Source organism: Pollachius pollachius (genome assembly GCF_949987615.1).
Source record: "Pollachius pollachius genome assembly, chromosome: 3".
Classification (NCBI taxonomy): Eukaryota; Metazoa; Chordata; class Actinopteri; order Gadiformes; family Gadidae; genus Pollachius; species Pollachius pollachius.
The window spans coordinates 35,605,965-35,630,964 of NC_136936.1; the positions used below are offsets into that span (position 1 = coordinate 35,605,965).

The following is a 25,000-nucleotide window of genomic DNA, read 5'->3' on the forward strand; positions in this document are numbered from 1 at the left end:
TCTCACACACACCAGGCTCCCACAGCCGCCCAGCCCCTAAGACAGACCGCACAGGCCTGAGTAGAGGCTGAATGCACAGAGAGAGAGAGAGAGAGAGAGAGAGAGAGAGTTAGTGAGAGATGGAGAGAGAGAGAGAAAGAGAGAGAGAGAGAGAGAGGGAGTTAGTGAGAGATGGAGAGAGAGAAAGAGAGAGAGAGAGAGGGAGAGAGAGAGAGAGATGGAGAGAGGGAGAGAGAGTTAGTGAGAGATGGAGAGAGAGAAAAAGAGAGATAGAGAGAGAGAGAGGGAGTTAGTGAGAGATGGAGAGAGAGAAAGAGAGAGAGAGTGAGAGAGAGAGAGAGAGAGAGAGAGAGAGAGAAAGATAAAGAGAGATAGAGCCATACAAATTAAGACAGTGGGAGATATATGGACAGAGGCCAGGCAGAGAGAGATACAGAAGGACCTAGTGAATGGAAGAAATGGATGGAAAGGAGGGAGAGTCACAAGGATACACAAAAAAATAGCAGAATAATCCCAGAAGTACAAAATATAATAAAAGAAGGAGTCATTGAACTGTAGGGGAATAAAGAGAACAAAAGTGTGAAGGACAGAAACAGGTTGCAACATGTGTGTGTGGAGAGCTGTGTGTGTCCATGGTCCAGTCCCCTCTTTATCCCATCCATTCATTAAAAATAACTTTAGTTTACTAACGCGTTCACGTGGAATCATGTTTGCTAAAGTTGTTTCCCTGCATTATTTCATTCTTAAAATAATAAAATAGCCCACATAATTAAATAAATTGCTGGTGCAATAACGATGACTTAAGCAACTGAAGCGATATCAAATATAGAAGATTACCTTATATATCCAAGACCTGTTTCTGATGCCAGTTGCTGCTGCTGCTGTTGTTGTTGTTGTTTCTGTTGTTGTTGTTAACATTTCTAAGCGTCCTAGCTCAGTACTTGCTGCAAAATCCTTTACAAACATTGATTACTGCAATTCTACCGTAATATTCTGTTGATCTTACCTCCACTACTCTAATGCTATAACCATACCTCCACAATACTTCAACGTTACCATCTGTATTCTCTTTAAAAGTACAGAGTCTCAAACCCTAACCATCGAGAACATTACCGAACTACCAACTGCTCTTTATTTAGAACTAATTTGTCTCTCGACTGTTGGTTCGAACTCGCTCTCTCTTCCTGTAGCCTCATTGGCAGAGTCCAGTCGAGGACACTCCAGAAAAACACACAGGGTGCTTGTTCTTGCTTTTCGTCTAATCGACTCTCTCTCTCTCTCTTGCTCTCTTGCTCTCTCGCTCTCTCACGTTCTCTCTCTCTCTCTCTCTCTCTCTCGCTCTCTCGCTCTCTCTCTCTCTCGCTCTCTCTCTCTCTCCCCCCCCCCCTCTCTCTCTCTGGGTCCCATTATGTCTCTCTGTCTCGGGTTGTTGCGCAACGCTTAGGACTGTGTCAAAGTCTGGAGGCAAAGCGGCCGTAATCTTTCCCACAAAGTCGTGGAGCACACGGTAGGACATGGGGAGGTGTTGTTGCCAACACCCCCTGACTGCCCCCCTGCGCCCCCTCCCCAGACATCTGACCAGACAGGGCTGAGAGGAGCAGACACCGTGTGCTGATACACTTAACTGGACGCCTGAGAAAATGCCACGGTTGTCACTGCCAACCGACCAATGAGAGATGAGAGTGTCTTCAGGCCTGCACCAGCCTCACCTATCTATCTTGACCAAGATAACATAAGCACCAGAACCCTTCTCCCTTTGCTTTGATATAAACTCGCATAGACACACACATGCACACACACATAGTCACATACACACGCACACATACACACACATACACACACGCACACCCACACATACACACACACACACACACACACACACACACACACATACACACACACACACACACACACACACACACACACCAGCTCTCTCTCACACCCATTACATCGATAGACCCTGAACAGAGACACTAAAATACACAGCGAGACATAAATCTGCCCTTGCCCACTCACCGGGACCCCTCTCTGGGCAAAAGAATGTGAATGGAGACAAATAGTTCACGCCAGACATGGTCAACTCGCTCCCCTCCCACCTCTCTCCCACTCTTTCAATCCCTGTCTATCTCTCTCTCTCTCTCAATCTCCTCGTTTGACAATTAGTTCATTCATGGCGGCTCTCACACCTTCCTCCTGGAGGATCAAAGGACAAGCACAGGCCCCCCCGGCTAGGGGACAGGTGACAACACACACAACACAGGAACGCACAGCGGCATCGACACCTCGCCGGTGAGGTAATGATACACGGCTTGGTCCGACTTCAGAAGCACACTCATTTAAACCCAAACCTGAGGGGGAAATACACAAGCGTGATGTAATGCAGGACATTGAACCCTGGATCCATCCAGAGCTCAGAGTCACGTTTCAAAGTTTTGGATGAAATTGTTTGTTTTTTTTGTTTTTTTATGTTTTTTCACATTGAGGTTTATAGTGACACAATACTGAACATGAATCAACTCCAACAGGTTGGAGTTGATTCATGTTCAGTATTGTGTCACTACGTTGACAGTACGCAAGCGCTGAAGATCTACCACCGAGGCCGGCCTTCTTCAGCCGTCTGCACAGTAACACATCACCGTTTCATGTTGACAGTTAATAAATGGTATCAAGCGCCCGGGGATGAACAGTAACTTATAAATAAACACACGGCAAAAGACACGCGGAGCTCATGAGACAGCGGACCGTCTGATGTCAATAATTAATTCTGCAGTTTGCCAGAAAGCAGTGATGAGTACAGTCCCTGCATTCACTGTGAACCTCACCCCTCCATAACTACTCACATGTTGTGCCCTGGAATAATGTCAGAAGATTCATTCGGGACAGCTTCTCGTCCACTTCGCTTCAATGCCCGAAAGGATGGAGAAAAAAAACGATGCAAACGAAATTTCTTGTAAACTCGAACTTGCTGACAACTGCCACTACCATCTACAACATATCCTCTTTTTCTTTTTCTGGGCTTTTCCTTCCGTGTTACAGTCAGGGAGGATCAAGCATGAGCGCACACTGAACACTGAACATCCAACTCTTCCAGAAGTGTCTGTCCACACTGAGCAGTAGCTCGCATTCCGAACCCACCCTGACATTTTCTGTCACACCCCCCTCCTCCTCCTCCTCCTCCTCCTCCTCCTCCTCCCCCTCTTCCTAACCTCCCATGACAGCGTGCATAATAGATCTTCTCAGCCTAGCAGAGGAGCAGGTCTCTAACTCCTACCATTCATCACGGGGGGGGGGGGGGGGAAGAGAAAGGAGACTGGAGACAGGAACACAAGAGCAATGGAGGATGTTGACAACATAGCAGGGCATCTCAATCTCTTTTTTAATAAAATCTTAAAATGTAGCGTAGCCAAAATATGTGCTTTAGTAGACTGCTAGTTTAGCATTCTTCCAACTGTCTTCTTTGTGAGATCTGTGTTTTAGTAAAATTGTAAACAGAAAACAGTTGGACTCCCATTTTGAGTTGTTCTGGGACATGCTGATAGACATACATATAAGACATGATAAGGTATAGAATATAACTCTGTCTTTTTATCTTCTTCTCTCCTCTTCCGTCATCACCTGTCTTTCTCCCTTTTCCTATCGACCACAACAAATTTCTATCTAATCTTCGTTCCTCATATTCCTACCATTTTCTTCTCTCTAGTTTTATCACGTATATATCTCTAATGAAGCTGATTAAACCAGCTGGTTAAATCAATTGAGGTACAAATTGGTAAACCACAACAACAACAACAACAACAACGACAGATGGGTCTGTAACTCTGGTCTTGTTTCCACAATCTATCCTATACCAACAAACTAACCTCAACTCTACAAACTCATTTCAAGGCAATATCCACCCGTCAAACTAACATGTGTTCCCTTACACACCCAACGCTCATGCAGACAAACTGACCATGCTGTTACAGAACAAAACTTTTGTTTACAGCCGCCAATGGGAAGATATCTATCTAAAAGTTTCCTGTCTGCCCGTGAAAAGGCTTACGCCACTATCGAAGCTAATTGCCCTGTTGGTACAAACGTGCAGAACTCTGGAAGTGCACATTTAATGCCAGCAGAACTGCACACCCTCTGCGATTTCAAAACCCATTCCTTTTTCCACTGCCATTACTGCAAACCCTGGCTGGCTCTGTGAGCAGGGGCACCGGTCCAAATGTCCCTTTAAGAGCCTGTGACCGCCATCACAGTCCCAATCACAAGCTTTGAAATGCAGTCTGTATCCGTCTGTCTGGCTGGCAGAGTGAAGCCATGGACTCTGGCACAATGGCCACTGTGAGAAATGTTTGAAGTATTATCAAGTATTCCAAATCTCAAGGAGATGAAAAGTGTGTATGTGTGTGCTTGTGTGTGTGCGGTCTGTGTGTGTATGTGTCACATCTTGGATAAAATGTTGCCTGCCTAATTTACACGCACACACACATGAACACATTTAAATCTGTAGGCACACAAACAAATTCTCTCTCTCTTTCTCTAACCCTACATTTCACAACTTACTCTTTAATACAATTACACAACTCACATAAATATGCAACAAATTACCACATAGTAAAACCCCACTCATAAACAATCGCACCCAAACGCACGCATAGTCACACACACACACACACACACACACACACACACACACACACACACACACACACACACACACACACACACACACAAATGCGCAATCTCATCTCCACTGAAACAAAATAAGGATGAGAGCTCAACCTATTCTATTTTGGCTCTGCCTATTTCAAGCTCAGCTAGTGTGAAGGCTCACTTTATGAGCAGTGATAAAGACCGTCCAGTCACCTTTGACATTTCAGTCATTCAGGAACTCACACAGGGGGCATTAAAGGAAAGAGTCTGATTAACCGTAAGCCAGCGACAAAAATGCCTTCGTGTTTTGATGTTTACTATTAACGCTTGAGTCATTAAGCAGATGCTTTAATCCAGAGCAACATAGTGATAACATAACTGTTTTTTTTATTATTATTTCTTACATATTAAGGGGTTTGGCATTTTGCTCAATGAAGGTTACATGTAGACTGAGGACATTTATTTTCAGCTCCAGAACTTTGGGGGGTCAAAGATCCTAACCACTTCACTATTCTGCTCCTCTGTGAACGTTTTCCAGCAACAACTGCCTCAAAAGTATAATAATAGAAACATTGGGGGACAGTTTGCAAGTTACACAACACAAAAGGTCTATCAACTACAGGAAGTAGACCAAACAGTCCATATTTTGGTGAAACACTATCTGACCAGAGTGACCGACGTACACCCACAGGAATTACGTGCTTGTGTGTGTCCAGCACTGCGACTGAATCCAGGAGTCTCTCTTTCCTTCCCTAGGACACCCAGAGACGCAGGGGCCCACTAGCGGTCCTGGGGGCTCAGTGCATTCCTCTGGGTCACCACATAGGGACCACGGCCGGCCCAACGCCTAGCTTCCTTGGTCTATGTGGTTTTGCAGGGACATTGTGGATCTGTGGGACCACAAGGCATGTGGACAGCTAGCTTGGATGGTAAGCTATCGAGGGAAAACATGGGCTTTGGTTCCAAGGACGAAAGGGTTTACGTTGCACTTATGGGAACAACCCTTTATATATGTGCACATGCAAATCATATGGCATGTAAAAATTACACCCAGTGCACCTAAAACACTTGAGAAGATGATATAACCTCTGTATTCCCTATTTCTGGAGAAATATTAATTAAAGAAACAATTTATTTCTAGCCAAATCGTCTCTAAAACCCAAGTACTATTCCTGGACGTGTCCTGTAGGTTATGTTTTGGGAGCTACACGGTGGCGGTGTAAACTTGGTTTGACCCTCAACGTCTGCAGGATTATGATGTTTTGAGAGTGTGAAAGCTCTGGCACAAACACTGTTAGGACTGATTGAATCTGCCCAGGGTCAAAGACGCACAGCGCACAAAACCACGGGCCATGAAGAGGACACAAACGGCGCTGTTCAAAAGGTCATTAGGATTACACGCTATGTGTGTCTGTGCTGTGTGTGTGTGTTTGTGTGTTCGTGCACATGAGTGACTGTGTGTTTGTATGAGGTTGCTAATGTGTGCGGTGACACAGCGTGGAGGCCGATTAAACTCACCCTCTGCGTTGTCCTCACAGTGCTGATTAAAGTTTTCGTAGGAGTCCCAGCGGATCAGAGGATCCTGGGTATTGTAGTCCACGGAGACACTTGGGCCATTCTCCAGGCGATCCATACCTTGACCAAAAGTACAGAAAGGCACAGAAGAAAAAGTAAGCATCTCTTGGATTGACATTGCTTTAACGTGTTGTTTACGTTTTTTGTGAGGTTTATAGAAGACTTGACTCAGTTCAGCACTATCTCACACAACTGCTTTTAGACAGAAAGACGAACGTACATACAGACTCACAGAAAGACTGACAAATAGATAGATAGATAGATAGATAGATAGATAGATAGATAGATAGATAGATAGATAGATAGATAGATAGATAGATAGATAGATAGATAGATAGAAAGGTGGGTGGATGAATAATAAGTTAAGGTGTATAACAAATATCTGAATTTTCAACAGACAATAAAATACACATTTAACGGAACGTTTAAGTAACGAGGGAGAACAGGAAAAGATCATATACCCTGAAACCAGAATGAATGAAAGACTCCCTCTCACCATGGATCTTTTCCGGCCCAAACGAGAAGACAAACTCCACTTTGCCATATTCTGGAAACCTGTCATCTGCAGGCGGGGAAAGGGGAAAAGACATTAACATCCCGATCAGACGATCTGAGCCCTTTGCCAACTCTCCAACCCATTTAGCCAACCCCTCCAATAAATCAGCTTTGCATAAGAACCACCAGTGTCCTCGTCGTAGGAGGAGCCCAGCAAAGCCCCCGAGGTGGCCACAACTCTACATATGATGATTGTCACCTATGGACTTCGACCGCCCTCCACACAGACCCAAGGCTGCCCACCTTTGAAGGTCTCGTCGAGCTCCTCCTTCCCGAACACGATGCCCAGGTCGTGGACGGCGCATGTGTGGAACTGAACCCGGAACACCACGTCCCGTGACGGGCTGCGGTACCTCTTGTGGTAGCACTTCAGCTGGAGAGGGGGTGTAAGGAAGAGGGGCATGAAGCTTGATTCAGAACATGTGCCCGGCAGAAAGGTTATTGGTTTGTTGCTCCAATGTCCACAGTTTGACATGTGGAAATCCTTGAGCAAGACACCCTGAACCCCCAACCGCTCCTCGAAGTAATGTATCTAAGTATGTTTCCGTCTAAAGTGAACGCTATAGACATTGGCCCGGCTTTAAAGGAGTGAGAGAATTACATCAGGGAAGAAAGCTAATACACACACACTAAACACAGTCTTGAAAGTACCTTGATAAAAAACGTCTCATTCATGTGACTCTTTCTTTCAATTCACATATGCGCAAAGGAAGGTCTGCTGGACAACATCGCTCAGTGTGACCTCACATCTTGTATGCGGCACAACTCAACTCCATCCTAGCGATATGAACCATCCCACGTAGAGCACATAGAGGCGCTGAACCTCTGGCCATCAAAACGTCCTCGTGATTCATGGCCTTTCCTCCTTTATTACAGCGCACCACAGCAAAGCCTTTCAGACTTTTCGTTTTCTATAGATATGGATAGATGCAGGCCTATAAATGCATGCCACGGCCCTCCTCAAGTGGGCGATATGATATTGAGATCTGTTCGAAGGTCTACAAGATCGCTTCAACGCAGATGGGGAAACCCTCAGGGTCGTCCCTAGTTTGCACCGATGAACCGGGCGAGAGACACTTGCATGAATGCTACTAGGTCTCGTGCAGTATTTACTTACCTTTTATCCCAATTACAAAGTACTCTACAAATCGAATAATTATCTGCTTATCTTATCAGCCAAAGGGATTTACATTAAAGCTGAAATAGCATGACACTTCCTGTTGGTGTTAACAGGAAGATATTTATATGCCTATGAATCTCATGGACCTCAGAGGTCAAAACGTATACCTGATTTTTTATTCAATTTCCTTAATTACAAAACACTCTTTAAAGTAGGTTTAGAGAATATGACAGCCAAGATTGCATAAAGGGAATAAATCTCTATGATGAAATGTGTTTTCTTTTTATTTCGCCACTGTATAATTATCAGTTTACCACGTGCTTCTCATACAAAGGGTAAAAAAAGGGATGAGGCAAACGATAGAAGTCTGCAGAATCCAAACAAACAAGCGTGGGGGTTGCAGTGCGGAGCGTGGATAAGTCAAATATCCCCTTGGGCTTTCTGGTGGCTTTCTGGAATATGCTCTACCTCCCACAGAGAGCTCGCTCTTTGGATTACGCAACGGCAGTCTGACATTTCTTAAGGACAGATATAGAGCTAGGAAAACATATAGACCGACGCCTTGGCCTTCAAAATGTCCAACAAGCTCCCTAAACCTACCGTTCATGTAGCTGACCCCTTACCTTAGCTTAAACTATGTGCACACTATAAATATTACAGCACCTCAAAACTAACAAAAGACCAGTCTAAAACAACCAAACCGAGCCAATGTAATGTGAGGAATGCAAAGATAAACATTCATTTAAAAATCAAGCCGAGATATATAAAAAGATAATTTAATTCCTAGGTTTCCCATGCAGAGGAAAACACATGTGGTATCTCACAGTTTAGCACTTAGAACTTTAAACTGAGTTCTCCTCTGTTTTGGCCCTCGTAGGAGGTGTGTGTGTGTGTGTGTGTGTGTGTGTGTGTGTGTGTGTGTGTGTGTGTGTGTGTGTGTGTGTGTATGTCGGGGGGGGGGGGTGTGTGAGGAGGATGGCGGGATGGGGGGCAGAGATCAGAGTTTACGTACGTGCTGAATATTAATCATGATAAAAGCTACCCCATTAGCCTCCATTAGATGAAAAACAGGGCTATGATTCCTGGCTCCAGTCCGCTCCAGGCTCTCCGAAGCGCCCCCTAAACATAAGTGCTCCACCTGGGCCCTCCTCTCCAGTGAGACGGCAACCTCTCCGAATGCACCACTCCGGCATTAGAAGCCCAATTACAGAGCGTCAGCAGAAGCCTTTGCTAAATGTATGCCATTTTCTCCTTGAACTATCTCGGTAAAAATGTTCGTTCTTCACAAATTCGAAAGTCATGTTATTTTTTCCTTTTTGCGGTGCAATGCAGCACTTACATTTCTCAGCTCTGAAAAGCCATTTTAAGATGATGCATTCAAACTGTCTACGAGGTAATGTCTATTCAACATCTTTGGGCTCTGATGAATGCCTTGTGTGAATCCTGTAGGTTCCTGTAAGAGGAAGGAGTCTGAGCTGCGAGATTTCGGCATCGTATTTTACGACAATCTTTTTTATAATTTACAACAAACATAAAGTGTGATAATGAGTCTTGTTAAAGCAAGGAGGCATGCCAACAGTCTTCTCGCTATGCTTTTATGAGCACATTTATCCTGCAATGGAAACTATAAACATACACAGAATAATAATCGTATAGCCGCTGGGGCCCCCCGAATACAGTGAGTAAAAATGATCGGATTCCCTCATTGCTTATAAACATACCATATCATACACCTGCAACCAGGCAATGCTACGTAGCATTCAGCCCTTCAAGTCTTCAAAATGCATAGAGCTCCTCAACGTCCAGGTCAATCCAAGACCGTTTTGCTACCGCACCCTCGGCAAAGAGAGAGAGATACTAGGCTCATTCCGGGGAATGAGCGCGTGTGGTGCACTTGGAACTTACCAGTATGTCTCCCTTGAGAAGCAGTCCCGGCTCAATAGTGATGCAGATGCTGGTCTGGCTGTCCCCTTGAACATTACTGCAGAGGGAACATGACCGTTAGGAGACCGGCGTCCATAAAAACACATGTAGCTGTTCAGTCATTAAGCAGACGCTTCAATCCAAAATGACTTACAGTGAATTCAGGAACTTGGCATTAAGGAGCAGGTAGGGCGTTAGGGGTCTTGCCTGTAGGAGGCCTACAGGAAAGGCTGTGGACATTGGGGATAAATCCCAGTAGCTTCTGGCTGGGATTCAAACACCCTTGCCATGAAACTGTTGTTCCCAGTTTTATCAGAATACTCACGATCAACTACAATACATATTGTGATGTTTCCATTGTTTATGAAAGGTCATACATTTACGTCATACATATAATCAGGGATATTTTGGTTGCCCTTTTAGTCCAGCAGATAATTGCTTGGTCGGATCTGGCAGGAGATGTAACCCATTTGTAACACACCGACAAGCATATTTAAATGTACATTCTGCAGATTTGCCTGCTTGTGAACATTTTGAGTCAGTAAATAGTAAAAAGCCGTTCCACTCCAAGTCCTTAGTTTCCAAAAGAACAGCAATGTGAAACAACTCGCTTTATTATTTCTATGCTTCGTCATGTAAAAGCGCACTACAGGGCCCTTGAGCGTGACAGATATTGTTTTGCGATGCATGACAAGTCACAGAATGCACACATGCTCAGTAGGCCAGCAGCATTTTAACCAGTAAGCCTCTCAGCCTTGGGTGGCAATTGGCTGGAGGAAGCTGGAAAGTCTGCACCTTGCGGTCGGCGTTCCGTGTTCTGACGTTAATGTAGGAGGAATTAGTTTCTGGAAGATCGTCCAGCCAAGAGCCAGCGATCAAAGCGCGGTGAGGGCCGGTAATAGGAGGCATGTGAGAGAGCCAGTGAGGCTGAGAGAATGTGATTAAAGGGAAGGCGCTTTAAGAGGTTCTGCCGTCTGTAAACACATGTGATACAGGGGAGAGTGATTCAGGGGCTGGGCCTCGGAGGATATAGGTTGTAAGTTGTGTTATTGTGATTGATGGAATGATGAGCGGTATAAATGAGCGGAAATGAAATGCGGTTCAGGCTTCCTCAACAGTGAATACTAGTTATTAGTAATGCAAACAGATAAAAGACAATCATTGACGAGAATGTGAAGTGGGGGGGGTTCACCAAACACACAGACTAAGTAAAGCGAGCTAGTAAGACAGCCTAGCCTACATCATGGTATAGACAGAAAGCGGACAAAATAAAGGGAGTTAAAAACCAAGCAATATTCATTCCTATCCCCTCCGTTATTGTCCCTAAGCGGAAATACTAGAAGGGGAAGACCGCAAATACAGTTCCCCCTCCCCTCTGCTACATCCCCTCCCCCTAACCTCCTCACCCCTTAAAAACAACCTCAGAACTCCAGAACAATCCATTGTTTCCTGTCTGCTCATAGAAGCTAGAGGCGGGGATCCTAGAGTCACGACGGGGTGTCCACAGAGATGGCTGTCTGCCGGTTTCATTGGCTCACCGGTATCCAGAACCAGCATCCTGACGGCAACGGCTCCGAGGGCGGGAAGCGAGAGCGGTGGAGTGGGAGGCTAACTAAACACAATAATATGTGGCGAGCTCATCGTACAAACTGGAAAGAGCGATGATTTATGTATATATTTAGCCCGCAGGCGAGGTTGGAGGACGACTATAAAGGGGGAACCAAGGGTTTTTATTATGGAGCTATTAGAGGCTCGCTTTCCCTGAAATCTCGTTAAAATCCTAGAGGTGTGTGTGTGCAGGTGTGTGCATGTGTGTACACGCATGTGTGTGTGTGCGTGTGTGCATGTGAGAAAGACTTACTATATTCCAGATGTGTAGACGGGCTGCATGGCCTGGTATATTTTGAGGAAAGGACGACAACCTGGAAAACCGTACAGAAGTGGAAGTGATTAACCTTCCATAAGTTAACATATGATTATATGATGAGTACACTGTTAGTTAATACCAACAGTCAATGATGTGGAGTTGATTATGTGTTGAGGGAGTTTAGAAAATGTTTTGAAAGTGTCTGCGCGTGTGTGTGTGTGTGTGTGTGTGTGTGTGTGTGTGTGTGTGTGTGTGTGTGTGTGTGTGTGTGTGTGTGTGTGTACCTCCTTGCGACTCAAAGTTGGGGATGCCGTGCATGATGACGTGGTGGAGAAACAGCGGCTTGTTGTTGATTTTGATGTTACCCGAGAGCAGGCCGCTGAAGTACTGCACATACCTGTACACACACAGACACATGTACATGCACACCCAGACAAGCACATGCACACAAACACAGACACACACACACATAAGGACGCACCGTCACAAGCACACAACCGCACACACAAACGCACAAACACACACATGCAAACAAACATAATAACTTAAACATCAATCATATCAAGATAGGTAGTAGAACTACTGGTTTACTTTAGTTTTGTTGTTTGGGATGTTTTTTTTTGTGGTGTGTTATGCTTTGTTTTGAGATGTGCTGTGTCATTTTGTTTTGTAGTTTGTTTTGCTTTGTGCTGTGTGTTGTGCTGTTTTGTAATGTTCTTTTGTGGTTTTGTGTTGTCATCGTCTCTCGACATTCATGTCTTAGGTTCAAGGCTGCTCTAGATAGACAAACTTTATACATACAAATATGTTTATGGTTGAATCAAAATAACTGACATTAATCCTATACGCCTCAATTTTAAGTGTACACTCTTGTACACTTCTCTGTTCCACACATTAAGTCTGCCTATAAATGTCACCAATCTGGATTTAGAGTAGCATTAGCAGCTCACTTTAGCAGGAAAACCATAAATCCCTCCGGAACAGGAAGCGGGATGAGACTGACCTTTTCTGTGACGGCTGGCCGACAGGAAGTACTTTGTCTTCATAGAACCTCTTCATAGCAAACCGGTCCAGAGCTTGGTCCGCACTGCCATACAACATAGAGAGATACATTAGGATAAGAGCACTCTGCTTATCTCCCCCCATTCACTTCATAATGTAAATATACAAGCATGGCTGAACAGCGGGAGAGGCCCGGCGCTGAGGGACAGATAAAATAGCACTGAGGGAGAAAATATCCCGCATAAATATTGGTTAGTTTAAGAGACATGGTTATCCTTGTCTCTTAAAGTCAGTTCAGATGATAGAATGCATTGCACGCAAACACATTTTGATATTGTTAACCATATCACTGTGTTGAAGTTTAAGAGTTCAAGAGTTAATTTCATTCATTTAGCTTCGTAAGATAGCTTTGTAAAGAGGACATCTCAGGGACATCTCACAGGATTGCTGGTGCTGATGTTTTCACTGGAAGGCCACAATGTTTTGATACACACAAAAGAAGGTTCAATTAAATTACAGCCATACAAGGCATGCAGTAGAAACCCCCCGACATCTCTTGGGAGCGGAATACAATTTTGTCCTCAGTCAGTCCACATTCTTTGAGGAACGATGAGGTGTACCGTTGGGACTGAAGATTACCCCCATTTTTAAATAGACTAGATTCCCTCTGAATTATGTTGTGCGTTACGCAATACTATTCAGTTATACTCTGGCATGTGAGTCAACAACTCTTTACGACAGGAAGCTGAGTGATAATGCAATATGTTTTCACTATCATGTGGTATAAATAATATAAATCGTGTGATTTATTTTTCCAATGCTTTGTCCTTAAGCATGATTTGTTATTGTATTTGCCCTGTTATAGACTTTCTGTTTAAGAAAGACTATAAAATTCTGCTATATGCTACAAATAAAGAAAACGATCATTATCGTTATCATTGGTTGCTGCATGTTTCGATAATCTACTTTGATGGAGCAAATAAAAAGAAGCATGAAGCAAAAGAGCATGCTGCAGCATAACAGTCAACCAAAGTGTAATGTTCTATAGCTCTTTTGCGATGAAACCAAATCCCCTATCTCACAGCCCCTGCGTCCACTCCCTTGCTTAGATCACTGTATCTTCACCGTGAGATCTTGTGACCGGGTACGGACCAAGCAGGGCTCACACTGTGCCGAGAAAGGTCTCCAGGGAGCCCTCTGATCTGTTCCCCAGATCCCTCACCAGACTGAGATTATATATACGTAACTTTATATTATGTATGAGCATCCCTTGGTTCTTTGCATCGGATTGATTTTCTGGGAGATTTGTTTTACCAAACTGGATACTTTGTTTTGTCTTCTGTGACTAACAATGGCTGTTTTTCTGTTGTTGGCTGTCTATCTTTCTTTCTTTTGTTTGTGAAAACATAAAAAATCGACGACAAACTCAATAAACTCCCAGACAGTCCAGCCCACAAATCAGGGCTTTAGTGTGGCCTGACCTTGCCTGACCTCTGTTTGTGTGGTGGTGGAGCTGTACTTACCTGGCGGATATGTTGCTGTAGTGCATGTATGCTGCCACCACCACCCCGGTCCTGCCTCGGTTGCCCTGGAAACAAACAAATCAATCAACCAATCCGTCAATCATCGGCTGATTGTTGCAATGTCAATATTGCTCCCAAAAGGTCCCAAAAGGTTGATTATCATCTGAATACCATGAATAATATTATGTAGGTATTTAACACAAGCAAACTGATGCACTGCCTTAGGAAAACCCTGAGCAACCAATCTGCAAAAATCACCAAAGCATTCCCCCAACCAGGGAAAAGGTTAAGTATTCCTGAAGGGTTAAAGGGTTACAAAGTCTGTTCAACATTCCACATTATAAACATCATGTTGTCCACTGGGGAAGCGCTTGGTTGATGATGTGTATATCCAAAACCAAATGACTTCCTTAGCGACCGTCATAGACACCACCACCACCACCACCACCACCACCACCACCACCACCACTACCTCCTCCTCCTCCCACCCACCCAGCCCGGTGATGTTCTCATCGGCTCGCGTTACACAACCATGCAAGGAAAACAACAAGCCCTGGTCGTCACGGCAACCGCCATGTTTACACCCTTCCTTATGGGAACTCCTTTTTTCCTGGTGAAAATGGTTAACGGTGGGTCCACGTATATTTTATATTCTCTTGGTGCTAAGAGATTGGAAATGCATTTGATAATTTTGTTGGAGGCAGTGGGTTGCCAGGTGTGTGAGGTTTTGAGCATAGGGACCCACAAAACTCTGCCTGAGGTTCAAATGAAGAAAAGGAACATTATAAGTTAACACTATGCAGGCCTTCTGGGCTTGACTTTTACTTTGACCTTTGGCCTTTAGTTTTCTTCTTGGCTGGGCAGTTGTATTAGGACTTGGAGGGTAAAACATCCTGATTACATCTCTAGAGTGGCTTAGGCCGGGGTTGTTTTTTTCCGATAATCACAGTTCTTCTAAATCGTACCTTCGACGCAACCCTCAACAAAACAAACTCAGAGCAAACAAGTTAAAACATACTCTCTCTCTCATTCACTCAAACACACACACGCACGCACGCACGCACGCACACACACACACACACACACACACAGACACACACACTTAATCCTTTCAAACAGCAGTGCACTGACACATGTCAGAAGGATTACATTTACAAACTGTGTGGCCACAAACTCCCACACACACACACACACACACACACACACACACACACACACACACACACACACACACACACACACACTCACACAATCACACCAGTACACGGCAGGACAGGGTTGGGGGAGCCCTGAGACATCTAAAGAGCGCCCTCTATTGGCTGCACACACACTGGCCCATAAGCAGCACACAAACCCAAACAGCACTCACAAAGTATATATTGTGCTTGGATATTGTAGCTAGTTTGTTGTGCTAGTATCTTTTGCTGGCACATTGTGCTTGGAGCTTGCCTTGGTATCTTCTTCTGGTATCTTGTAACTAGTATTGGTTCCCTGTGTTGGTATCTGTACCTTGTTGTGTATGACCACCACGTTGTGGCTGTCTGCGCTAAGCCAGGTGTCCATGGCTTTGCAGATGCTGCAGATCTTGTCCAGTGCTGGGGCGTGGTGGTCCGGCCATCCAAAGTCCAGGACCTGGATGAGGGACATAGAGAGAGAGGGAGGGAGAGAAAGGGAGGGAGAGGGAGAGGGACAGAGAGAAGGGGAGAGAGAGGGAGAGATATAGAAAGAGATGAACAGGGAAAAAGAGAGAAGGGTTGAGAGACGGGGAGAGAGAGAGAGAGAGAGAGAGAGAGAGAGATAATATCATACAAAGGCTAGAGAAGAGCAGAGTATAGTAAAGTAGAGCCGTGAGAAGAGTTGAGTAGAATCGCGTACCTTTGGGTTGAGCTGGTTAATGTCGTAACGTTTGTCGCTGAGGTTGAAGAGCTGGAAAAGATAAGAAGGTCATTTATGAACCTCTGACGTGCAATTTGGGATAAAGAAAGTATTGTAGACAGCATTGTGCGTCTGAGTCATCTTAATCCATTCATCTGTCTACATCATTGCCATTTCTCTTGCAGAGTAAGAAAGAAAAACACTTAGATCTGTCTGAATCATATGGATCATATGTGCTGTTGCCTACAAACCACGCGTCCTCCTAGTTTTGCAACAGAGTCCCCTAAACCCTCCAGAATACCATGCAGAGCCGTAGAGAGCAGGGGCAGGATGCCCGGGCCGTACCAGGTAGTTGTTTCCGTGTTTGGAGCGCAGCATGGTGGCCACCTCGCGCAGGTTGGCGGCATAGCTCTGCTCCTCCACCGAGCTGGGGAAGGAGACGGAGATGATCCGCTCCGTGATGTAGACCAGGTCCACCTCGTAGTTCTCTTCCAGGGCCTGCATGAGGCTCACCGTCCTGGGGGGACGAGAGGAGGCGGAGGGTTAACACGTTTTATATTGAGTCAACAAGTTATGCTATCATTTATATATAGTGAATAGCTCTCGGTGAATATTGGTACATTGCGTTCCCGGATTTCCCATTTGGGACATGAAACGAAGATTATTATCTTATCTTGAAATTCAAAGCTAGTCTTTTGGGAGACCCTTTTATCCAAATAACAATCAAAGAATGTTCTGGATCAGAGGAAAAATTCAAGTTCTGTAAACAACTGGGCAAAGCGCAAATATAAACAGTGCTCATCTTCTACGAATGATGTTATTGAATTACGTAAAATGTCACTTTTTATCTGTATTTATGGGCTTGACAAGAAAGTGGGTAGAAAGAGAGAGGGAACGACATGACTGCGGTGAATGAAACCCGGGTCCCTAGATGGCCGGTGGCTACTTCATGGTGAGCGCACCAGTGGTTTACATTTTAATCTCTACAACGTTGGTAGGACAACATTGATAGTAATACTACTGCATTGGTGGCATTCCATTTATAGCATTACTGCTTTAGAATTGACATCTCAAGCAATTTTCCGGCTGAGATAATTTACCAACCGCAAGTCGTTTCAACACAGAGCACAAAGCCGTGCTCTGTCTGCCTTTGCAGTTAATCAGTTTACCTTAATCTTAAACTGTGTTTTGCCCTTTCCTTAAAAGTAACTTGGTGTGGCTTCCAGAGAAACTGTCACTTATTTTTACTGCCATTGTACTTAAGTGAAAGGTGCTGCAAAACTCAACCAAACAGAGAAAAATACTCAATCTGCTCCATTTCCTCTTTCATCTTAACATCTTTTGATGTTATATATATACTTTTGATGTTATAGAATGCTTGACTTCAAACGGTGTCATCCTTTTGATTGTATTTAGATTCACAATAACAACCAACACATGGTTTCGGTTTGCCTCCTCTCTGTGGCTCTGCCCCCCCCCCCCCCCCCCCCCCCCCCCCCCACACACACACACACACTCACACACACTCACACACTCCCCTTGCCTGTCAAACCTATGCATCCATGAGATCATTTTCACAAGACACAAGCTTGAATACGGTTGTAAAGGAATGGACGATAATTCAATTTCTACCATTTATTATGTATCCATTTTGTTCTTCTTTTCTTTGTTAAAATCCAAGAAATGTCGCGGGGCAGTTAATGTGGTTATCTATGATTAGTCTTGACAGAGGCGGCTTGTAGGAACCCTCTATCACATTTGCTAGACAGATACTTGTGTTACTCTTATTTGAGAAGAAAGTTCCAGAAAGCTATGTCAAAGACCCAACCATGGAACATACATTCTGATTGGTATTTACACATTTGGTTAGCTCTGTTATTTTTAAGTTTCCAATTAGTATGTTTAAAAATTTTAATACACCCAGAACACAACAAAGTATAGTCAACAAAATCTAAATCTGCATTTGTTCATCTGAGGCTGACAAGGTGTGGCCTGATATCATCATGATTATGCTTGGTGAAAACGGCTGAGGATCGTCGGTTCAGCTCATTGGTTCAGTTTCATCTCCAAGTGGGAAGGCGGGGTCAGTCCATATGCTGGGACAACCACACACAGCTTCCACCAGATCAGAGAGGGAAGACATATTTGCGTCCACACATATTGACTTATAGGAGTATAATGCGTCATGCTTTTGTGTGTGCTGTACTCGCAACCAGAGCCCGACCTCTTCAGACTTGAATCACTGATTTATGTTCTCTCAAGCTGTTTTATTGCACGTTACTAATCATGCCATTGGATGTGGGTCGATGTCATTCGGTTGATGTGACTTGGTTTGGTTAAGACGATGACGGAGGCTGCTCACAGTTCTTTGTCATGTCATTTGTCACTTCGTCTCCAACCATACATTTGACTACTAAGTTTTTGTAGCCAAGCTAGTCTGTGAGTTAAAGGGTTAGAAACTTAATGTCCTACTTCAACCTGTTTGCATCCCTAAGCGAGGCACCTCAGCCCATAAAAAGTATGACAAACTCAAATTCAAAAAAAGCTCCACTGAATACTATGTTCGCTAATACATTTAAGGAGTTAAGAGGATATACAACCTGCTTACGGTTTTAACAATCTCACAGTAAACATTCTGAAACTGCCATCGTCCGAAGCCACTTGAGCGATCGGCTTGGCCCTCTTACACCAAACACTCTGGACGTCCATATACCGCTGAAGACCTTCAGTTACATTTCAGGTTTAATCTTATAAACACATCGCTTCTTCTCCCGAGCGCCACCAGCCAGCGCATGTCCAAACATGGTGCGGGGCAGCGGGTCCTCCCCGGGGCCCCTGCCAGGGCCCCCGAGCGCAGCACAGCAGTCTTCCCATGGCATTTCCCGGTGAGCGTATGACATCGCCAAACGCCCGCGTATGTTTAATCAAAAGGTCTTAGCCGCCTTGCTTCAAACACTTGTCGTGCTGTTTCGCTGGGAGCCGTGGAGATGGGGGGGGGGGGGGGGGGGGGGGGGGATATGGACCCGCGGGGGTGTTGATTCAGTTCGTAAATATACGGGATTATCCAAATATCCCCCGCATTCCACCCAGTGAGTAAGTACCCAGACCAAACACAACGCCTCAGACGACGGCTGATGGAAAATGTAAGTCACCCAGGACCCCGCCATTCCAATACCTTCAGAAGACGGAGGAGAAGGAGGAGGTGGAGGTGATGGTTTCTACCCTATTTTGTTTTTCTGCTTTTTTTTTACACACACTGACAAAAAGGAGCAGGTGCTCAAAAGAGAGAGAGAGAGAGAGAGAGAGAGAGAGAGAGAGGAATGAGAATCAGAAGACAAAAAATGACTGAAAGATACAGAGATAGAGAGAGAGAGAGAAAGAGAGAGAGAGAGAGAGAGAGAGAGAGAGAGAGAGAGAGAGAGAAAGAGAGCGAAAGAGAGAGAGAGAGGGGAGGAGAGAGAGAGAGAGAGGAAGAGAGAGAGAGAGAAAGAGAGAAAGAGAGAGAGAGAGAGGGCGAGAGAGAGAGAGAAAAGTACAGACTAGAGATAGAAACTGCTAGACTGAAAAATTGACATTGTGAACTAAAACCCAATCTTTGGAGGCTGTAAATCTTTCTATGAAGCGCTTATCAGCGTGAAAACACACACAAAGAGAAAGCAACAGCCGTCTAAACCCTGAAACTCTCACACCCGAGAGGAGAGGAGGAGAACGGAGAACAGGAGGAGAGGGTGGAAAAAGGGGAACTATAAACCCATAGAACAAGTCCCCCAGACGAGAACATTTTTCCCACATGTGTCAACTGAGTGGAGGTCCTGAGAAGATTGCTCATATGTCTGGCCCCAGGACTACCACATGCTCCACTATACACATAGCCGGTGCTATCCCCCACATCTGGGCCCATTCAAAGCATGCTTATTCATTCATGAATTGATACATCACTCGCTCTCCCACTTACACCAAAGGAGGACGGCTTATTGCAAAACGTTGACTGTCTTCTTCCCATGATAAATGGGGTACATTTGAATCGTCTCCCATGCTGGGGATTCTCGTTTTGACTTTCGGTTTTATTTGATGCTGAGGATGATCGATAAATGCATGCATTGGGTTATTGGTTTTTCGATCTGCCTGTGGCACTCCTGCAAGGATCCAGCTCCTTCAGCAGTAATACTATTCCACCGACAGTGGAGCGTTCACTCAAGTTTGATCGCTGTGTACTGAGCAATGGCTATGCCCTCCCTTGATGTTAAATAACTTAACAGCTTGAGTTGTGTGACGGTGTGCATGGGTGACCATCCCAGAGTGCTGAGAATCCAGATAACAAATAAAGGGTATGGTATGGTATCCGTTGTGATGTCTTCCTCTTTTTCTCTATACCGTCGTCCTCTGCAGGGCTCTTCCTCGTTGGTGCCTGTGGTTTGGTGCTGATCCAGGCGCCGGCCAGCGAGCAGGGCCAACCTGCTTCTAATCAGCCAGAGAGATAGAGAGATTGCCTCTCACTGCGTTCCCCCCTCACCACCCTTATCTCCTCACGCTCAATTTCAGTCTGGGCAGGGGGTCGCATGTCGGGGAACGCATCTGGACGAGCACCAACACCGTACCTCTTCACAGATTGCCTTTCGGTTGGGGAACAATGACCTTGTGCGTATTTTCTTACAAAACAGGATTAATCCCAGGGATTGGGAGTTCCATAATGTGTGCTGCCAGGTGCTTCATATATATTTATATACACTGGGTCAAGATCTGGCCCCGTTTCCAATCGTCACATTCCCATATTGCCATATTGTCTATCGCATTTGGGTTCTTCTTTGTTGACTAAGGACTATTTTCCGGTTGTGTCCCCCTGCGTTTAATATAAATGTATTAAAATTCTCTCTAAAAGAGAAGGAGAGAGTGGGTTGTTAACTCTCTATATATTTATTTGTTTTACACATGTGATATAGGAGATATTCATGGCTCGTCATGCGTCAAAAATATCCATTCATTCTGGATATTTTATAATGAAAGAGGGATGGTTATTTCATCATGGTGCACAAGCACAACATCTCTTATTTAGTATCCTCTATTCCGGCCTGGTTGTGAAGAAAACACAACGGTGAACAAACACCGGTGAAAACTGAGTGAACTTTATACAGCCTCAGTTAAATAAGAGGTCTGATATTTAACTCTTTTTGGAAAGTAAATGATCGTCCATGACCCCCATTATGAACATTGCCTGCATATGAGTTATATTGACTCATAAAACTGGGATCCATGTGTGGTAGCAACTCTTTGCCTTGGTCTGAGCGGGTAATACAACCTTAATAATGCATAACCTGAGCCTATGAGGTATCTTAAGAGGCTCAGCAAAGCAAAGAGCAGCGTCTTTTTTTAACTCTGGCTTCCATTTGGGACGGGGGGGGACAGGGGGATGTGTAAAAGACAACCATTTCTTTTGCAAAGTGCAGAGTAACTCCAGGGCTTTTGGTTCCCTGCAGGACATCCACAGATCTTATATTGCCTCATAACTTTACGATGTAGAAGCCGCGTAGCACTCCCCCTCAGCCTGAATATAGAAATGGAGGAAAATGACAGAACATTTCTGTGACGTCATCTTCTTTAACCCTTTTCTTTCCTTATTTTGCTCTTTCATCGACTGAGTGGGGAGGGGGAGGGGGGCAGGCGGTGGGTTCTTCAAATAGAGCAACAAATTGCATCTGGTGAACTACAAGAAACCTTTTACGAGCAGCTTGCAGTCATCAGAAAACATTAGCGTTTTGCCACCCTGTACTGCACATGGAAACTCCCCGCTTCTCTCTTTGTTGAAGCCGTTTCTCTTTCTGTGGAATCTCCACAGTTGACTGTAAATAGTAACCATGAGCGGTGAAAAATACAATAAAAAATGATTCCCAGGAGAGGAGAGCAGAAGAGAGGGGAGGACAGGGGAGGAGAGGAGAGGAGAGCAGAGAGAAGGAGTCGAGAGGAGAAGGAAAAGAGGGAGATACATTTGGCAAAATGGTGAGCAACAGTAAGATTGTGTCAAACATTGAGAGGAGATGGGAGGATAAGAAATTATAGAAGAGGGAAGGAGCAGTGGAAAGAGGAGAGGAGAGAAGATAAGATAAGAAAAGGTGGGGCGGTATTAGCTCAGGAGATAGAGCAGGATGACTTGTAAGCACAAGGTTGCTAGTGTGATCCCGGCTCCTCCTAGAGTGTCGAGGTGTCCCTGAGCAATACACATAACCCTAACTTCTCTCAATGAGCTGGCTGTTGCCGTGTGTGGTAGACTCCCCTGTTGGTGTGTTAATGTGTGTATGAATGGTTGTAAATTGCTTTGGATAAAAGCATCTGCATCAGGATCTCAAGTAGAAATATATAAGAAGAGAAGAGGGGATGGGGCGTAGAACTGGTAAAAGGCGTTCTGCGGTAAGATTGGGTGAGGAGGAGGATCTTAGGAAATTGCTCTCGGCGTCTCACCTGGAGGGTCTGCGTCGAGACTCCATGCTCTTGGAGGACTTTGTGGAGCCCTGGAAGAAAAGCAGAACATAAAACTGGTCAGTAAACTGTGGCTGACCCTCTGTAACGCGTGAAAATTCTGTCAAAATATTCAACGGCTCACGGAGCGAAAAGCATGAGCGATTCTTGTTATTATTGAATTTCACAGTGCAATATCAGCATCGGTGTGTGGTTGAAACAATAGGAACACCTGTGTATTTCAATCATACAATGCTGATTCCTTCGTAAGGTTCATATCCAGCTTAGAGCTGATTTGTTTACTTAACTGACATGTTAACATTCAGGATTTTATATTCCTGGGACAAATTGTGAAGAAATGACCACACACAACCATTCCCCCACATATATTGGTTTTCTTCTTTTAATGAAACACACAACCATGTGGATTCGCTCACCATGTATGAACTGTCTCCAAGCAACACAATTGAACAATAATATAAACAATAGAGCCAGACTTCATTGCTGCAGCGAGACGGAGGGAATAACACACGAGTCACAAGTCAAGGATTGGCGATAGCGAGCGCCAGAAACTACCAGAATCCCCCTCAGGTGGTCCTTGAGGATTCTCTCTCTCTCTCTCTCTCTCTCTCTCTCTCCTCTTGCTCTCTCTCTCTCCTCTTGCTCTCTCTCTCTCTCTCTCTCTCACTCTCTCTCTCTCTCTCCGTCTCACACTCTATCACTACTGCTAACCCCCTCCCTCTCTGTCTCACGCACTCTCTATTTCCTTACACACCAATCTCTCTCTTACTCTCTCTCTCTCTCTCTCTGTCTCTTTCTCTCTCTACAGGGGAAGAATCACACGGCACCTTCTAAATGAGCTGGAGACGAGGTTGGGGGTGGGATCATGAATATCCCATTATAGTAACACAGTCATCCCACAGAAGGTGTACTTGGAGCGATGGTCTGCGTTTGACTCCAGTACGCCTTCCCCGCCCCCCTTCTTCCCCCTCACCAAAACCTGGCAGGGGGGTTCAAAGGTTACGTGGACGTGTGCAGTTGACCAAAGTGCACCGGTGGTGGCGGTGGGGAGGGAGACGGGGGTCACATGAGCACAGAGAGGGGAATGGGCTGTGATCCATCACCATCCATTACATCAGAGTATCCAGGATGGGAAGGGCCTGTTGCTGTGTCGAGTGTGGACGGGTTGTGTTCTCACATGTGTCTGTGTTACCGAAGTACAGGAGCAGTGGATGTACACACAAAAGCATGCATGTTTCAATGTGGTCTAAGACTCCACAATCTACTACTATTAACACACACACACAGGCACAGACATGCACAACCCACACAGACACCCGCCCACAGACAAATGATTTAGAAATCAACTAATTGCAATGTATTTAAACGGATCAAGCGCCTTGTTAAGGCTGCGGGTTGGCGACAATAGCTGTTGTGTGTAAGGACCCCTCATCATCAACATCATCCTGTTCCTAACGTATATTATATGTTCAATGTTATACATCCCCTGACCAAAAGGTTCCCAGGAGCCTTTGGCCCCTACTAAAGCAACACTCATTGAATCCCTCTGCTGGAGTCTGCAGCTCAACATAAACACTTCAGCATGCTGCTGCTGAGGGCCATCGGCTGGGCAGAGTCGCCTCAGGTTAACAGAGATGTATGGGGGAGGGAGAGAGAGGGGGAGAGACGGGGAAGACGGAGGGGAGGGACAGAACAAGAGAGACAAGACAAGAGAAACAGAGAGAGAGATAGAGAGAGAGGAAGGGGGTAAAAGGGAGAGAGTTGGGGAACAGAGAGAGAACAAGGGAGGGAGGGAAAGAGGGAGAGAGAGCGAGAGAGAAGAGGGGTCGTGAAGTAGGAACAGCACTGTTTTACCGATATAGAGAAAGACGAAGTGAAGGAAACCAGGATGAGCTCATTTCTAGGTCTAATTGAAACACTGACATTGGTTCTGTTTACAAAGAAAGCACGACTCTTTGACCCCTGGTACTGGTTAGCACACACACAGACACACACACACACACACACACACACACACACACACACACACACACACACACACACACCGCACACGCAGCGCAGCAACAGCCGAAACAAAGCAGCATCATGTGTTAATTACAGAGCTGTGCTAGTTTAGAGGGCTACGGAGAGGAGGTTCACTCTTGTGGAAGAGGAGGACAGAGAGCGCTGGAAATCCAGCTTTCCACTTCTAATTAGTCCAAAGTGGTGTACACAGCGTTTTATGAGCCACAATATTCACATGTAACAGCTCCCATCTGGGTCAGTAAAAAAACAAACATCATGACCGAGTTCCAATCAGCTACAAAACAAACAAAAACAAATAGGTTTTCCCTGGGAAAACCTCTTCCCTCTCCATTTATGGTGTCCCAGCGGTATTCTAGTTATGCTGCAGTTACGCTGTTGATGCTGCGGAACCACTTCTATACAGTGGAGTATATGATGGAGTCT

General features: G+C 45.0%; 1 protein-coding gene across 14 annotated transcripts in view; it reads right to left on the reverse strand.

Annotated features, from left to right (window-relative positions):
• Positions 1-25,000, reverse strand: part of tns1b (tensin 1b) — a 166,306-nt gene that overhangs the window by 36,010 nt on the left and 105,296 nt on the right. For 10 of the 14 annotated variants that reach the window (XM_079733023.1, XM_079733024.1, XM_079733022.1 and 7 more), the window contains 12 exons: positions 22,535-22,584; positions 16,427-16,598; positions 16,082-16,132; positions 15,716-15,838; positions 14,207-14,271; positions 12,685-12,768; positions 11,966-12,078; positions 11,676-11,736; positions 9,797-9,872; positions 7,015-7,144; positions 6,711-6,778; positions 6,160-6,280 (listed from right to left, as the gene is read on the reverse strand). In XM_079733023.1, the coding sequence (XP_079589149.1) occupies positions 6,160-6,280; positions 6,711-6,778; positions 7,015-7,144; positions 9,797-9,872; positions 11,676-11,736; positions 11,966-12,078; positions 12,685-12,768; positions 14,207-14,271; positions 15,716-15,838; positions 16,082-16,132; positions 16,427-16,598; positions 22,535-22,584 (1,114 nt within the window). The remainder of the gene's footprint in view (positions 1-6,159; positions 6,281-6,710; positions 6,779-7,014; positions 7,145-9,796; positions 9,873-11,675; positions 11,737-11,965; positions 12,079-12,684; positions 12,769-14,206; positions 14,272-15,715; positions 15,839-16,081; positions 16,133-16,426; positions 16,599-22,534; positions 22,585-25,000) is intronic. The other 4 variants (XM_079733017.1, XM_079733020.1, XM_079733018.1 and 1 more) reach the window with 1 other exon arrangement.